This window comes from Phoca vitulina, unplaced genomic scaffold (assembly GCF_004348235.1).
Source record: "Phoca vitulina isolate PV1807 unplaced genomic scaffold, GSC_HSeal_1.0 scaffold17, whole genome shotgun sequence".
Lineage (NCBI taxonomy): Eukaryota > Metazoa > Chordata > Mammalia > Carnivora > Phocidae > Phoca > Phoca vitulina.
The window spans coordinates 32,158,254-32,176,390 of NW_022589720.1; the positions used below are offsets into that span (position 1 = coordinate 32,158,254).

The window sequence follows — 18,137 nt, forward strand, 5'->3', positions numbered from 1 at the left end:
ATGAGTGGCACCACCACTAGCAGATTTCTGCCTCACACATCTTTACAAAGGCTTAATAACTCTGTTGAAAGAATGCAAAACACTATCCTTCTTAGGGGGCAGTAATATAAGTCTTCTTCCTTACTGAGTGGAAGAAAATTGCATAGAATTGACTAGGAAGTTATTCTCTGTGAACCGAAATCACAAATTTTGAGGGAGGTAGAAAAAAAAAAAAACCAAAACTCGATTGTCAACTTTTATTATTACTTGGCCACACAGTTCAGCTTGTCTCCTGGAAGATGATTAATTTCCTGACTACAGAAAGATTATTCTACGATTGGTTATTACGGCTGTGGCTTTGTTTCTAAGGGAAATGGACTAATGAGTAGCATTAACGATTTGGATGTTTTATTCAAAGGCTGCACATTTCTTCTTGCATTCCTCCCCAAATAAATGATGTTCCTAAGCTTCTGCTTCTATTTATCTTATGAGGCTGTAACCTGTAAGTGCACGTTGCAACCATCACACTTCCACCAACACATCTGCTAGACTGACCGAGCAAGGAAACTTTACCTAAAGTCACTGTTGCTTGCCGACAGGGGTGGACAAGTACCTTCCTGGGCAATGACATGGTTGCTCTAGCCTAGAATGAGGCGTAGCTGCCTCGGTCTGGGAACAAGGGGTATTTTGCTACTTGCAATCCCAGAAGGTGCTCATTAGGAAAAATCCAAGTTGTATTACTTGTGAGTAAAAACTACTGTCAGTAGAGATTAGGTCTTTAATAAAGAAGCAAAAGAGAACAAAAAGTAAACTTATTCATAGGAAGGGAAACATATCATCCAATTTTATAAAAAAGAGTCATTCGACCTCACTGATATGAGGAATTCTTAATCTCAGGAAACAAACAGGGTTGCTGGAGTGGGGGGTGGGGTGGGAGGGATGGGGTGACTGGGTGATGGACACTGGGGAGGGTATGTGCTCTGGTAAGCGCTGTGAATTGTGCAAGACTATTGAATCTCAGATCTGTACCTCTGAAAAAAATAATGCAATATATGTTAAGAAAGAAAAAAAGAAGAAGAAGAATGTAGCAGGAGGGTAAGAATGAAGGGGGGGAAATCGGAGGGGGAGAAGAACCATGAGAGACGATGGACTCTGAAAAACAAACTGAGGGTTCTAGAGGGGAGGGGGGTGGGAGGATGAGTTAGCCTGGTGATGGGTATTGAGGAGGGCACGTTCTGCATGGAGCACTGGGTGTTATGCACAAACAATGAATCATGGAACACTATATCTAAAACTAATGATGTAATGTATGGGGATTAACATAACAATAAAAAAATTAAAAAAAAAAGAGTCATTCGAATAATGAATCACTGCTTAAACCCTTTGTGTGCTTTTAAAATTAGAATGTTGATCATTTTAACAGTTTTTGTGAAACTGCCGGCAAAAACAGGTTAAAAAATTACTTGGACCTGACCAAATGTGATTTTGAGGATTATGCTCTAGGCCAGGGACTAGCACGGCTCCTCTATAAGGGGCCTCCGTAGCCCAGAGCTGCGACCCCTCACCTCCGCCACTGTTGCCACCATAGATAATACGTAAGGAAATGAGTGTGATTGTATTCCAATGAGACTTTGTTAAAAAAAGAAGGAAAGAAAGGAAAACAGATGGCAGGTCAGATTTGGCCCGTGGGCCATAGTTTGCTGACCCCTGTTCTAAAGGACTCTTTCCCACAGTGAGGCTCTGGACCGAGCAGCAACAGTATGACCTGGGAACGCGTTAGATAGGGCAGTTTCCGGACCCTGCCCAGGACTTGTTGGATCAGAAACTCCCGGCACGAGACCCAGCAATCCGTGTTTTAACAAGCCCTCCAGTGCACTGTAGAGTTTGGGAATCTCTGTTCTAAGGACTAAATGACATTACCTCACTCCAAAATATTTCCTCCCCTTAAAATCTTTAGGCAGAAGACGAATACGGAAGGGACATTAGCCCGGACTATGCTCCATAGATATTAATTTGCTGGCATTGGAGAATTGAGGGTTATTGATCTTTGATCATAAATATGATACAGTTGAAAAAGATTAATTTAAAGGCTTCACTGAGTTAAAGAAGGCTAAAAAAAATTTTTTTAAAAGGTAAAATTGATTAGAAGCCTGCCTTCTGTGATCAATTTTAAATATTATATGTCTCTAATTTATATCTAAAACCACTGACCTGTCTGACAAACATATTTAGTTATTGTAAATCATAGAAACATTGTGGCTCAATGAAAAAAGATAAAATTAAAACGTATTAAAACCACACTGACTGCTTAAGAATTCTACAGGTTTCTAACCTGAGGCATTACAGACTCCACTCCTCCTGTGACTAGGTTGCCTCTCTGAAAACATGCTCAGACTCAGAAATAAACCGTCAGATCTTCAGATTCTCACAAGTCATCCGAAACTATATTGTGGCCAAGCTCCACTTTCCACTCACATAAGTGGACCCTTAGCTTAGGAACCGGTAGAGCCAAGAAATGCAGGCAACCTGCTGTCTTCGGTCTAACAACCAGGTGTGAAGACCTCTCCAGGGAATTCAAGACAGAGGCATGGTAGAGTGTTTTTAAGTATTAATTTTTAAGTCAACGGAAGATGATTAAACTGGGAAAACAATAACCTTAAATAAAAGAAAATGCATACTTTTTAAATTCTATCTTTTGGATTCCAAACTTGAAGTGAAGGTCAGGATGCCTACCCGGATAAATCCATTTTCCGGAGGAACTGGCCGAGGACACCCGGAATCTGATTCTGTCTCAGGGAGGTCTATTTCTCTCACTTCTTCATCATCACTGACACATGGCTGTCCACTAAAAGGGAAAAGTAAATATGTGTGTGTAATGTAACAAATGTGTGTGTGTGTGTGTGTATATACAAACCATTTACATGTGTATGTGTATGCATATATATACAAGTGAGAAAACATTAGAGAGGAATGGGTAGCACCAGATCCACCAATACCCCACCAATACACTGTGTTGGAATAGGTAAAATTCTGATTCTTTACTCAGCAGTAAGAAAATAAACATTCCCCATCACGCATCCCTACTCGTTCTCCATGATTGAAAACGTGCAGTGCTCCTCTTGCCGCTTCTCGCCCTCACAGGGTTTCCCTCCGTGCTGGGGGGCAGGGTTGTTGCATTCTCGGGTTCTGGATCTCCTATAAGTAACATCACACGTGCTCCAGGAAGACCAGCAGCTCCAGCTCCCATCCACCGCATCTGGAACACAGGAAGCATCCCCCGCCCATCCCGGTGCAGCTGAGAGAGTGTGTGTGTGTGTGGGGGGGGGGGGTGAAGCCAGGCCGACTTGGTCTCCTTGCTTTTTAGCTTTGTGATTCTTTGAGGAATATCACAGGGCTATTGTGAGGATTAAAAGAAATTACCTGTGCCAAGGGCCTGACACCTTGCCTGATTTCCCTTTCCTGTTCCCACAGCCTGAATAAAATGGCAACAATTATGAATCATTTTCAACTATCAGCAACGTATCACACACACATATATAAATATGCATGCACATATGTATAAAGACGAACTTCTTCTGAATACATATATCAAATTACTTTCTTAAATGTAATAGAATACATTCTTACCCCCAGGACACATCCCCTTTCTGAGCAGGATTACAGGTAGCCATGAAGATTACTTAACCCCGTATGAAAACTTTGGTGGGGGCTTAACTTATCTCCGATTACAAAGCGATCGTCATTCTACATTATACTACAGAAGAGACTTATAACAAGAGTATCACATACTTTATTTTATAGTATGGTTTATTATTTTATTTATTTTATGTTACAGGCATTGTGTTGCCTATTCTCTCTCTCTCTATATACCTATATCTATATATAAAAACTTCAGGTACATACTGGCATTGTCCCCATCTGATGGATGAAAGGATTGAGGCACAGAGGGGTTGGGTGACTTTCCCAGGTTACACAGCTGCTGGGTTACAGCGGAGCCTCACTCTCACCAGGGCTGTTTGACTTTAGAGTCTAAGTTTTCACAGGCTTCTTTTCCTTGTGAGTTTGCATAAGGTGGAAAATACAACTTTTGTTTTCCTCGACCAACCTAGAACACCTTCTGGAGGGGAAAAGGGGCCTCCCCCCAGGAAGCCACGGATACTCACTGGATTTATAGCCCGGCGAGCGTCTCTCACAGTTGTCTCCGTAGGTGCCGCTCTGGCAAACACACAGACACTCGGTCCCCGAGAGCGTGGCGCGGCCATTATTAGGGCACGGAGCGCACCGGCAAGGGTCAAACCTGGCCGCGTATTCTCGAAAAGCTTTCCTGAGGTTGCTCCGTCTTGTCACCGCACAGGGGATGTTTCTCACCAAGTCCGTGATGGGAGCAAGCTAAGAGCAGGTGGTAGAGAGGAGGTGTGGGCCACCACATCCCTTGGGCATTTGTTGCCATCACTGCTCAAATCTCGTGGACGGAGAGGAAAGGTCTGGAAAATCCCACACTTCAAAGGGATTATTGTACAATATAGCATATCTGCCTATTGAGCCAGCGGAGAAAAACCCTCTGCACGAGGGCAGGGAGTTTCTTTTCTTTCCCTTCTAGAGAGGGCAGAGCAGCTATCTGCAGGATTAGCTGGCTTCTCTTGTCCCTCATGTGACGTCTCTGGAGCTTACCTTCCCTGGAATTCTGGTAGGAAGGAAGCCTCACGGGAGGTGTTGCTAACTTGGACTTACATCACGTTATTCAGTAAGCATCAAATGCATGCCTCAAGTCACTGAGAGGGGTGACCAGGAATCAGGCGGCTCATGCACGCTCTGCCAAAACCTCATTAGGTTTGATTCAAGCAGAAAAATCCAGAGAGGGCGAAGAGAGGCTTTCTGTGTTCTTTTTTTCCAGGGACAGGATTGGCTTTTGGTGAGACCAGATGAGAAAATACGGAGCGGGAGAGATGAACTTGCCCGTAGGATGAATGGAAGAATTACGGTAACACATAATGGAGCTAACGCAAAATCAGAGCTCATTTTATTAACATTTTAAAACCTCAAAGGAATGACTATGTAGTGCAGTGTATGAGTCACAGGTGTCCAGATGGGTGGCCAGATCTCATTTTCCCATCATAGCCTGTAGAGCTCAATGTATCTTCATGTTGCATGTAAATTATTCTACGTCATAATGATTGAACTCCTTTATCTTCATTTAAATGAAATGAGCAGAATAGCTTCTTTGAAGGCTTTAAAAATGTGCTTATGTTTTAGTCGAAACTGATTCTAAATGGCATATGACAGATATGTGGGCAAAGTATTCCATAAATAATAAAAATCACCTTTTTATGTAATCACAACAAATACAGGACAGGTAATTTTAATCAGTGGTGATAGAAACAGAGAGCCAAATGGGTCTAAGATCCCATTTATCCCACAGAGCTATAAATGAAGATTTAGGCGTGCTCATGAAATAAAAAGTTGTAAGAAAAGTACACAAATCAGATTTATTGTATAGATGGGGAGCTGAAGAGCACTACTTAAGGCAAGTTTGAAGAATTGTATTTACTAAATTACCCTTCCTGAGGGTGCCTGTGTGGCTCAGTCGGTTAAGCATCTGTCTTTGGCTCAGGTGAGGATGCCAGGGTTCTGGGATCGAGTCCCGCACTGGGCTCCCCGCTAGGTGGAGAGCCTACTTCTCCCTCTCCCTCTGCCTGCCACTCCCCCTGCTTGTGCTCTCTCTCTCTCTCTAATAAATAAATAAAATCTTAAAAAAAAAAAATTCTCCTTCCTGGTATTTTATGTATGCTAAGATTTCTAAATACTGTACCAGAGGATGCTCATTTGAATAGCAAATGCAATCGATGTGTAATTTAACATTTTTAAAAAGGTACATTGTGCATGCACACTAAAGAAAGACTTTTCCTTTATCATCTGCGAGGAAAACGGAAAAGGAATTGCATGGTGCGCAATTTGGGCTGCTAGAGAACCACTTTAGCTCTCTTACCCATAATATTTCTGACTCTTACCTCAAAGTCAATCACAGCAGGATTCTCCTTCACTGATTCTAACCACTCAGAAAATTCCTTCTCCGCAGGACCAGAGTTCCCCTTCTCCCACACCAAAGCGGCGGCGTACTTACTCCTCCCGCCTCGAGTCAGGGATATGGATTTCTCTGCTCCCTGCAAAACCGAACCTGCAAGGTATTTCAAGAAAATGACTCCTTTAGCTTTACTGCACATTCAAACTTTAAAGAAAAGCCTATTCACACAGGAGGAGAAGTAGATGGTAGTCATGTAGCTCCATTAAATAAGTTAGTGAAAAGCAAGAGAACACTCCTCCTCATCCCTACAGGGAGTTTAGTAATAGAAATGATAACAGTGTTAGCAGTTACCTTTTTTTAAGCAACTTGTATATGCTAGCACTTTGCACTGATTGCCTTAAGTTATTCTCACAACAATCTTGAGAAGTAGGTATTATTATAAACACGGGCACTGAAGCTAGAGGTAATTTAGCCTGGAACACATGCACAGTTAACTGGGGATGTGGCGGGGGGAGCAGCCTGGGGTGTAAATGCAGCCCAAGTTCAGGCTACTCAGCTCCCTGCTCTTGGATGCCAAAGCTCCCACTTTTGATGTATATCAGCATATGTCTTGGGCCTTCAGAATAACACAGATCACCTGGTTTCTGATATCCAATCAGTTGACTGCCAGGCTGGAGATTTCCATTTAGAGCAGAAAGTTGATAGAATGCTTTTAAGCTTAAAGACAGGTGCAAAAGCACAACTAACCAAAGAGAAAGAAAAAGTTAAACCTCAGGTTAAGAGTTGGCACAATGTTTCTTTAGAAGCAATGACATTTAACATACACAGCACAGATCTTTTATACAAAATTTCAAAAAAAAAAATTCCTATGAACTAATGATGTCTTTAACTAGTAAGGGTAGAAGCTGAGTAATAGGAACATAGTGAGAAATAAAAGCAAATGAAGAGGAGGCTAGTGATATGGGTGAGAGTTAATGGCATTAATTTGGTGTTTATTCTGCAGTACGGATTAGCCATGCCTCCACTGTTTAGAAATTCTATAGTAAGAGCCTAGAACGATCAGCACAATGGGTGAAATACTCTCTCTGTGAAGAAAGTAGTATAATCCCGTTCAAAGTGAGGTTGCATAAGATAACACAGAGGGGTATAAGAAAACATTTTAGAGGTTTTTGTATTTATTTTTCATATAAAAAAGGAGAGAAATTAGTGTTTGCCAATATATCATGTACCAATGGTCAGTAGCTCTGACACGCTAGTTCACATTTGGCTTGATACCATGTATTTCATGAATGGGCTGACACCAGTACGAGTTAATATGATAAGCATGGGATCCTGAAGAAGGAGTGAGCAGTAAGTCCGTTTACCGCTGGAATAGAACTAACTCTTTTTTTTTTTTTTAATTTTATTATGTTATGTTAGTCACCATACAATACATCATTGGTTTTTGATGTGGTGATCCACGACTCCATTGTTTTCGTATAACACCCAGTGCTCCATGCAGTACGTGCCCTCCTTAATACCCATCACCGGGCTAACCAATCCCCCCTCCCCCCTCCCCTCTAAAACCCTGTTTGTTTCTCAGAGTCCATAGTCTCTCATGGTTCATCTCTCCCTCCAATTCCCGCCCCCCTTTTCCCTTCCTTCTCCTAATGTCCTCCATGCTATTCCTTATGTTCCACAAATAAGTGAAACCATATGATAATTGACTTTCTCTGCTTGACTTATTTCACTTAGCATAATCTCCTCATACAGCAATTCAGTAATGTGGCAGGATACAAAATCAATGCACAGAAATCAGTTGCTTTCTTATACACTAATAATGCAACTGTAGAAAGAGAAATTAGAGAAACGATTCCATTTACAATAGCACCAAAAACCATAAGATACCTCGGAATAAACCTAACCAAAGAGGTAAAGGATCTATACTCTAGGAACTACAAAACACTCATGAAAGAAATTGAAGAAGACACAAAAAGATGGAAAAATATTCCATGCTCATGGATCAGAAGAATAAACATTGTTAAAATCTCTATGCTACCCAGAGCAATCTATACCTTCAATGCCATCCCGATCAAAATTCCAATGACATTTTTTAAAGTGCTGGAACAAACAATCCTAAAATTTGTATGGAATCAGAAAAGACCCCAAATCGCCAAGGAAATGTTGAAAAAGAAAAACAAAGCTGGGGGCATCACGTTGCCCGATTTCAAGCTATATTACAAAGCTGTGATCGCCAAGACAGCATGGTACTGGCACAAAAACAGACATACAGACCAATGGAACAGAATAGAGAACCCAGATATGGACCCTCAACTCTATGGTCAAATAATCTTTGACAAAGCAGGAGAAAACATGCAATGGAAAAAAGACAGTGTCTTCAATAAATGGTGCTGGGAAAATTGGACAGCCACATGCAGAAGAATGAAACTCGACCATTCTCTAACACCATTCACAAAGATAAACTCAAAGTGGATGAAAGACCTCAATGTGAGACAGGAATCCATCAAAATCCTAGAGGAGAACATAGGCAGTAACCTCTGACATCGCCCACAGCAACTTCTTTCAAGATACATCTCCAAAAGCTAGTGAAACAAAAGCAAAAGTGAACTTCTGGGACTTCATCAAGATAAAAAGCTTCTGCACAGCAAAGGAAACAGTGAACAAAACAAAGAGGCAACCCACAGAATGGGAGAAGTTATTTGCAAATGACACTACAGATAAAGGGCTGGTACCCAAGATCTATAAAGAACTTCTCAAACTCAACACCCAAAAAACAAATAATCAAGTGGAACAGAACTAACTCTTGCAAGTGAACAAGTGGTTTAAAAAGATTCCAGGAAGAAAATGCATATTGAAGATGATACCAATAGTGCAAACATAAGCAAAACCAACTAGTAGAAGGAAGAACAGATGTTTCTACTTCTTACACAAGCTTCTTGTAAGCCACAACGTGAGACTGACACCAAAGCAGCCCAAAACATATCAAAAATTTCAAGGAGTTTTTAATGAAATATTAATTTTTCATTATAATATGAGCAAGACAATGAAAAATTCTGTTTATTTCATATAGGCTATCTTTCAAAATTTTCTCTTTTCCACATTTGTATATATTTTTGTGCATAATATATTTTTAGAATACTACATTTATAAAGTTTGTTAGTATTTTTTTAGTAAGTATATTAGGGATATATAGTAAAAAAATTTTAATGATATCATTATAGATTTAAAAAGTTTGGAGTCCAGTGATTTAATCAAATGAGCTCAGGATTAGACATAAACAAATTATGTTTTCGTGTGTGTTTTACTCTTAAATGTGCTTTGATTTTAGGCAAATTTTCATCATGATTAATAAACATTTGTTGAGGATCTGCTATATGCCAGGTTGAAGACTGAGAGAAATGTAAAATACGCCTTTTGTATTTGAAGGACTTAGACTCTCAATAAGGAGACAAAATAGGTAGATAACTAATATTAGCAAAACTATAGAGAAATAAGAAAGGAAGGAAAGAAAGAAGGAAGGAAGGAAGATAAGAAGGGTGGGTAGGGAAGGGAAAGAAATGTGCACAAAAAGACCAACAAAACAGTTTGGCTTAGTGTTACAGAGTGGTACAGCAATTCAGGATTCCTGAGTTAGGTCCATGGAAGAATTCTGCGATCTTAGGCACTTAGGGAGGGACTATGAAAGGACTCTGAGGCAAAGCTAAGATATGGTAGGGGACAATGCCTTCCCAGAATGGGCAAAGACCTGGAATGAGGGGCGGATGGTGCCATGTTCTGGAGACAGTGCCCATGGACATCTGCTTGAGTTGAAGTTGAAGGTTCAGGTAGGCAAAGAGCACAAAACAGAGAGGATCTGGATGGAAAGTCAAGGAGATTGGACTTCATTCTCTGGGTTTAGAAATGACTACATTCCTTAGAAACATTTCATTTTGAGTTGGAGAGTTCACACAATTCAGGAATATTAGCAATGTGTCACCTGGGTAGCAATGGATAATTGATAAACCAGTGTGGAGACCATTGTAATAGTATCTGATTTTGCAGTGTCCTCACCTTATTCCTACAAGCTGAAAACTGTGGGTCCATATTTGACATTTTCTCATCTCTTTGTTGGATGAATTTTGTAATTGATAATTGAGCAGGTTTTTTTTTCAGTAAGTACTCAAGAATGTATATTCTCAGAATTCTCTCATGTTTTGAGATGTCTTCCTGTTACCTTTATATAGGAAATTACTTTTTTTTCCTCTCTCAGAAACTTGTGGACTTTATCGTCTTATAGCATTGAATTTAGTTATGGAGAAGTCTAAGGACAGACAGATTTTGTCGTTTTTGTTGTTCTGTGGGAGACTTGTTCTTTCAGTCAAGATAATTGAAGAATTCATTTTTAAAATCTTTGTATGTAGTAAATTAATTAGGTTTTGTCTTGAAGTTATATATTTGAACAATATTTCTGATGCATATAATCAAAACAAATTTGTTCCTTTATTTTAGGGATATATTCATACATAGTTGTGTTTTTTTTTTCTTAACAGTTTTCCTCTTTGATTTTTTTTGGGATCTCTATTTCAGGAACACAAATTCCCACAGATTAAGTTATATTTGTCATTCCATTTCCATTAGATTTTCCTTAATAACTGTTAATACCTAAATTTTTCTCTGCATTTATTATCAATTACTTTAAATCCTTCATATATGTGATTAACTTTCTTGGTTTTATTTTCAGGCAATTATACTTTGTTCTTGCAGTATCTAATTTATTTAGAACTATAATGGTGATATTTTTCAATGTTTGTTTGTCTTTGTACCTTGCTTTGAAATTTGCCTTTTCAATTAATTCTCATAATCTTTTTGTCTCTGAGCACTTAATTTATTGAATTCACATTGTTGTTTAATTTATTGCATGAAAAACTGGTATAGGCTGGGTGATAGACATTGGGGAGGGTATGTGCTATGGTGAGCTCGTGAATTGCATAAGACTGTTGAATCACAGACCTGTACCTCTGAAACAAATAATACATTATATGTTAAAAAAAAAAAAAAAAGAAGAAGAAGAAGATAGTAAGAAGGGAAAAATGAAGGGGGACAATCGGAGGGGGAGACGAACCATGAGAGACTATGGACTCTGAGAAACAAACTGAGGGTTCTAGAGGGGAGGGGAGTGGGGGGATGGGTTAGCTTGGTGATGGGTATTAAACAGGGCATGTATTGAATGGAGCACTGGGTGTTATAAGCAAACAATGAATCATGGAACACTACATCAAAAACTAATGATGTAATGTATGGTGATTAACATAACATAATAAAATAAAGAAAAAAAAGAATCTATATCCATTCTTTGTTTTATATTACTAGATTATTCATCTGTTTTGCATGTTCTTTTTTCCTTTTTTCTTTTTTTTTTTTTGCTATAATATGAACGCATAGTTGTCAAACCAATGCTTATTTTGCTTATGCTTAACATGGGCATATACATGTAGATCATCTATATGGTCTGATATTCAAAATTATCTGTTTATTGTTATAGTAAATATTTTTATCTGTTCCTTGTCTCCCTAGGAGAATATAAGCTTCATATTTTAGGAGTTTCTGTGATTCTGCACAACCCATCGTTTTTAGCAGGATGAGTAGCCATCAGTCAGGCCAAGTCAGGGAACAAGAGCACTTTACACAGAGGAAGGAGTTATTTACAATGGCAAGGCACAAGAGAAAGCATGACTTATTTAGGAGACTATATAGTTTAGCTAGGCAGAGAGGGAGAGAGAGAGAGGCAGGAATTTATCTTTAAGGTTTTGTGAAACCATGACATGTTTAAGGCATGAGAACTGCATGATAAGGTTTGCCTTGGAGAAGTTTCCCGTCACAGGAAATGTGTAGGATAGATTGGCAGAAGGCATCAGGAGAGGCAAGGGGACCAGTTAGGAGGCTTCCACGGTAATCCGGGTTGGAATAATGAACAGAGTGCATACCCATGGAAATGAAGAGATGCGGGTAACTGGGAGAAATATCAAGGATGTAGAGTGATTACTTATTGGATATGGAGGCTAGAAAGAGGGCGAAATTAAGCCAACACTCAGGTTTCTGGTGTGGTTGCTGGAGCCTTATTTACATACTTTAGTTAGACACTTTTTTTTTTTAAAGATTTTATTTATTTATTTGACAGAGAGAGACAGCGAGAGAGGGAACACAAGCAGGGGGAGTGGGAGAGGGAGAAGCAGGCTTCCCACAGAGCAGGGAGCCCGATGCGGGGCTCGATCCCAGGACCCTGGGATCATGACCTGAGCCGAAGGCAGACACTTAACGACTGAGCCACCCAGGCGCCCCTTCTCTTAGACTCTTATCAATCTGTATTTTTAATGGTTGTTTATATGTGTAGTTTGTAAGCTCCTTGATAGGAAGGCCTGCTTGACACCCATCTTTACATCACAATGTCTAATATTGAGTTCGGTCCATGGGAAGAATCGATAAATGTTAAACAACCTAAGTATAAGATCAAGAAAACCTTAACTATTTCCCTTGTAAGTAGTGCTAATGATATTTTATTTTCACCCTCCCCCCACCCCCCCACCCCCCCCACAGAGAGGGCTCTGAGGTAGATAAATGAAATAAAGGAAAGTTAAAAATAGCACAGTCAAGTGTCCTATGGTACTCCAATCACAGCCACCTGTGCACAGGGTAAGCTGCTAGGAGAGAGTAAGTACTCTTACCTTCGTATTTCTCAGACATCTTGTTAGTGGTGCACCGGTGTTCCACTTTTGTTTTCTTAAAACCAAGCGTGCGTTTCTTTGTTTCAATCCGGACACAGTTTCGGATTTCTTCCTCTGTTAAACCTAGGAAATGGAGTACAGACAAAACATCCCGAGAATGCACCACTGACAATTCAGAGAAGAGGGGCGTGAGGCTCTGGGCACTGGGGAGCTACAGATACTCTGTATCAACTTCTATCTTCTTCAGTTCCTGTAAGCTGGAATGATTAACATTGAGGTTAACAATGTTGTTAACATGACCTTTGGCTCAGGTCATGATCCCAGGGTCCTGGGATCGAGCCCCGCATCGGGCTCCCTGCTCAGCAGGAAGCCTGCTTCTCCCTCTGCCACTCCGCCTGCTTGTGTTCCCTCTCTCGCTGTCTCTCTCTGTCAAATAAATAAATAAAATCTTTAAAAAAAAAAAAAAAGAGTCTAAGAGAAGTATGTAAATAAGGCTCCTGTGTTAACAATGAGGTGAAAGCCCTCCAGATTCAGTGCTTCACAGGCCCTGGGATGGTCCTGAACAGAGGAAGTATTTAAGAGTCCCTGCTGTCTCTCCCTTCAGCGCTGGCCCTAAGAAGCAAATATAAGGTGGCTGTTTCCCATCCCATGGGGCTCATGTGGGCCTCTCCCTGTTGCCTACACACAAGGAGCCTCAAAGCTTGCCTGTCCTACTGGCCACAGCCACTCTATCACCCTGCAGATGAAGAGATGAACACATGTTCTGTGTGGTGCCCCTGTCAGGCCTTCTTTCTGGGCCACAGCTGATTCTGTGAGGCCTGAGTCCACCTCATTTATTCCCCGGTCATCACTTAAAATGGAAATCTTGTTGCTCATCCCTCCTTCCCTGAACACTCATCCTCATACTTGTCTCCCCTGACTCAGCTGCTCATTCCACCTGTACCTCCAAAACCCTTTTATTTTCTCTCAGAAATTCTGACCTGCTGACCTATGAACTCTTCTCAGTGTCCTCACTGACTATTCTCTTCCTTATCTTCATTCAAGCCTGTACTCCTTGTTTCTCCTGTTGTCTGCGAGGGAGGTGGATACTGCTTCATTCCCAGCCCTGGAGAGCTGGCGTTGATATCCTCCTAGGTTCCCAGTGCTGCCACAGGATGGGAAGTCTTGTCAAAACCCTGGTGCTCCAAGGCTCAGGCCATTGGGTTCTAATGTCTTTAGTCCTCATTGTTCTTGCTTTTTACCAAACCTCCAAGCATCATTTGTTGAAGAATTTGGCCTCTGAGTCGCTCTTTCCCACTCCCACCCTTGCCTGTATTCTCAATGACTTCAAAATCGAGGCGACACAGTGCAGGGAAACAGGTCTGGCTATTTGTAGGCTGACTTGGTGCCGCCTATCCGGGACAATTTGAAGAGAATCAATGTTTCCTTTTTCTTAACAGCTTCCTAGGCCTCCTGACCTGCTACCTCAAACACCAAAATTAGAATCCAGATTTTGGTTTTTGTTTTTAATGGAATTTATTTAAATAGAAGTATAGTTGACACAAGAGTTCAGTTTTTTGATTGTTAGTTAAAAACTGCCTCGCAAAACACAAGCACACAAGAGACAGAGCTGTATCAGCTCCTAAAGTACCTTAAAGCAAAGTAGTTCATCAAATCCTGATATTTAGGGGTGTAGATTACAATCAGCAGAGGAGTGTTTTTAGAGCTTGAGGCACAGTTTGGGTGTGATGTTGAAATTGAATTCTAACGGCACATTTCACTGAGAAATGAGGCCAGGTAGAAGGGGATGGGGTCTGCCTACTTCATGGTATTTTCAATAGTTTGACACATTTGAAGAGATGCAGTATAAGTTGGCAGTGAAAAATTCTTAGTTTAAAGCCCTCATATTTACAAGTTTACCATGCATTTGTAACTCTAACCAAAAAAAAAAAAAAAGAAAAGAAAAGAAAAGGTCTGGTTTTCTTTTTTGGGGAGGCTGAATAAATGAGTCATTTTCTTCTGGTAATGTTCTAACAAGTAGGTCAGTCCAATGTTTAGTCCAGGTTAGGAATTTGATGCATCGTTCCCATCCTTTTTAAATTTTTTCATTAGGTTTTTATTATTTATAAATGAAAATTAAATTTTATGTGTCCAATTTATTAACTATAACATAATTAATTGACTATCAACTTAGTTAATTTCATTTTCTGAGGGCTAACGGAGAATCTTGGAAGATTTGAATGATGAATCCCTCTTATGAGCCACAGTGCCAGTCACGCAGTGATTAAAATATCAAGGCTTTATCGGTGAATTTCTGTATAAGTCTTTCTTCCCCTGCATTTCCTGTAGCTTGCTCTCTGACCTCTACCCATTTGCTGGATGCTGCAGCACTTGGCCTCTCAAACCTGAGTGTCCCTCTGATGTAGCACAGGGACAAGTATTTCAGAAATGTCCTCAGCTACTCTGATGGGGCGAAGGTCAACAGCGTTAGTCAAAAATGTCATACGGATAAATGGTGGGGCCTGTAATTGTTCTCTAGTTTAGAGTAAGAAATGACTTCTCAACAAAAGGAGTTTAAAATTACCATCTTGCATATTACGATATTTTGTTTAATGTTTTTGCTGTATTTCTGAAATTCTTTTCACCTAGCACACTGAAGCAATGTCAACTTTTATTCAAGCTTTTAAATTGATTATGGGACATTGAACAATAGAGGAATAAATGAAGAATGCAAATAAAAAGCAATTTAATTTTGTTTTCCTCTTCTTGAGGGAGAAAAAGTACTACAGAATAGTCAGGTCATGTTTTTGAAATTAATGACAAGGGATACAATTCTTATTGAATAAAGCAAATAAAACCTAAGCCTATACTCTAGTTCTATCTTACGGTTAAACAAAGAAAGAAGAAATGGAAAAGAGAGAGGAGGAGGCGAGAATATATATTCATCTAGAGAGTGGGCAAAAACAGGTAGGCATACCCACCAGAGAATTCCATTTTATTAAGATTTGTTTCTGTCTGGGTGTGCTTCATCTTAACCACAATTAAAACTGTGTACCAGTATTATTATTGTGACACAGAGAAATATATATGTGCGTATATATATATATATATATACTTATTGAATATAAGAACATGTATTACATATACAAATATTAAATATAGAAATATATTTAATTGAATATACATATATACACTACAAAGTGTATATAAGTGTTTTATAGATATATATGTATATGTATGTGTGTATATGAGTATGTAGGTATCTATGGTCATATATTTCCAGTTTCCTATCACACCTCAAACTCCCTTCTTTTCCTTATTATGTGCACCTGTTTCTACCTCTATTTACAGAGAAAGAGATGGAAGGTGAGAATATTTCAATAGGAAAGTATAGCTCCTCACTTCATTTTGATCATGGGTCTTTAACTATTAAAATCCTGGATGGTTGATTAAAGATTCACATAGTTCTTTAACTGACCTGATCGCTAAGCCTTTAGAGGCTTTGCTCTGAATGCATGATGAGTGTAGCTGATCAAATGAGAAACTATTCTCTGGGCTACAGCAGAAAGTGACCAAAATAATTTCATCCCAGGGGTGAGATGAAAACAATCAAGGGTTTTCCCCCCAACCATTTTTGCTCAGCATTAATGTGGTATTCTCATGGCAGAAGATACTAAATTCATCATACAAACATTGCTCCAGTGGAACATTAGGGTTAGGCAATGTGGAAAGCCCAGCACAGCATAAATCTTTTGGATTTCAGTAACTCTGTCAGGTAAAAATTTTTTAGGCTCTCTTACTGAAAGTCCTTCTCAAAGACACTTATCCCATCTTCTCTCTTAGGAAAGTAGACCATGAGGGATATCTAGTCACTTAAAATTTGGAATAACTGAGGGCAGCCACATGAAACATTAGTATTTGCCATCATGAGATGTAAGAAAGGGATTGACACTCTCTTGACCCCAGGGTTGGACTGATGTTGTCTTTTTAAATAAATTCCTGATCTCTCTCTCTCTCTTTTTTTAAAGATTTATTTATTTATTTATTTGAGAGAGAAAGAAAGCATGGGGAGGGCCAGAGGGAGAGAAAGAGAATCTTGAAGCAGACTCCAGGCTGAGTGTGGAGCTGGTCGCAGGGCTCGATCCCAGGACCCTGAGATCATGACCTGAACCCAAACCAAGAGTCAGCCACTCGACCAACTGTACCACCCAGGCACCCCCTGATTTCTATTGTATAAAAGTCACATGATCAAGAATTCTTATTTATCTGGTGTAATTGGTCAGTTGAGTTCTGGTTACCATACAGTTTCCTAAGCATGTCCTTAAGAGACACATGATAGAATCATCACAAGGGCCCTGTGTCATTTCACAAAGGAGTCTGAAAACAAATTTATCTAAAGGTGCTTAAGCTGTGTTAATAATTAGAATTGGCAATTTAAGGTAACAGTTAAGAAACCAAGATTTATTTATAAACCAAGGCCTATATTGTTATTTTATATGTAAGCAGAAAAATATCCCTGATTATATCCCAAAGTATAAAGTTGCAAACTTTCCTCAAAAACTTGCTCATCTGGCTTCAAGTTTTATCACCAGTAGGTACATATCTAGCCCACATTAACTTAGTCCCTGGTCAAGTCCTTAATTGTTCTTTTATCTTACGCCCTTGGCTTTTACTGAAAAATCATTAAAAGACTGCTAGTGAATTTCCTATAATTATTTTTCTATAAAATTATTATCTCCTATAAAAATGCTATAAGTAAATTGTCTTTTAGAGTTTAATTCCAGGACAAATTTCATTTTTTCTTGAGATAATAGCATGCATCTCTCTTTTAGGTTATCACTACTGTGTAGCTTATGATGTTCCCAGGTGTCAGGAAATTCAGAAACAAACCTAATGTCCAATCAAAGAGGTCAAGTATATTTATTTTTCCTTCTTTTTTGTTCTAATTTTCTATTTTTATTTTATTTGCTTGAGTGTATACCTTTTGGTTGTTCTTCATATCATTTTGGAAATAAAGCAGAGTCTAAAAGTCGATAAGGAAGAATTAAAATAATAGAGTAAGAGAAAAATGAATTGCAGGCAATCGAATCAAGTTGATAAAAAAAGGGAGGGCTGCAAAAAGCTTACCTGAGTTCCTGAGTTCCTCGACGCTAAACTGGTAGAGGAGGTCATACACGCCACCCAGGGAGCCAGAGGTGAAATAGTGAGTCCCAAAGTCATCGAATATCCGGCTATACAAAGCAAAGTTGTATTCTAGAGGCAGGTGGTTAAGTGCTTTCAAAAAGACATCAGAAAGCTGCAGATCTTTAGTTTTCATTGTGAAGTTTAAGACTTTTATCACTTTATGGATCCTAGTAAAACTAGAATCCTAAATGGAAGAGGAGAAAAGAAGAAAAAAAGAAAAGAAAAAAAACACCCAAGATGATTAAAGGTAATGAACGTTTGAAGTGTCAAGC

The 18,137-nt window shown here is 39.4% G+C and overlaps 1 protein-coding gene across 3 annotated transcripts in view; it reads right to left on the minus strand.

The window, feature by feature from the left end:
• Positions 1 to 18,137, minus strand: part of C6 (complement C6) — a 61,738-nt gene that overhangs the window by 16,962 nt on the left and 26,639 nt on the right. For all 3 annotated transcript variants that reach the window (XM_032415190.1, XM_032415192.1, XM_032415191.1), the window contains 6 exons: positions 17,809 to 18,049; positions 12,703 to 12,825; positions 5,988 to 6,154; positions 4,143 to 4,368; positions 3,064 to 3,235; positions 2,713 to 2,824 (listed from right to left, as the gene is read on the minus strand). In XM_032415190.1, coding sequence (XP_032271081.1) covers positions 2,713 to 2,824; positions 3,064 to 3,235; positions 4,143 to 4,368; positions 5,988 to 6,154; positions 12,703 to 12,825; positions 17,809 to 18,049 — 1,041 coding nt within the window. The remainder of the gene's footprint in view (positions 1 to 2,712; positions 2,825 to 3,063; positions 3,236 to 4,142; positions 4,369 to 5,987; positions 6,155 to 12,702; positions 12,826 to 17,808; positions 18,050 to 18,137) is intronic.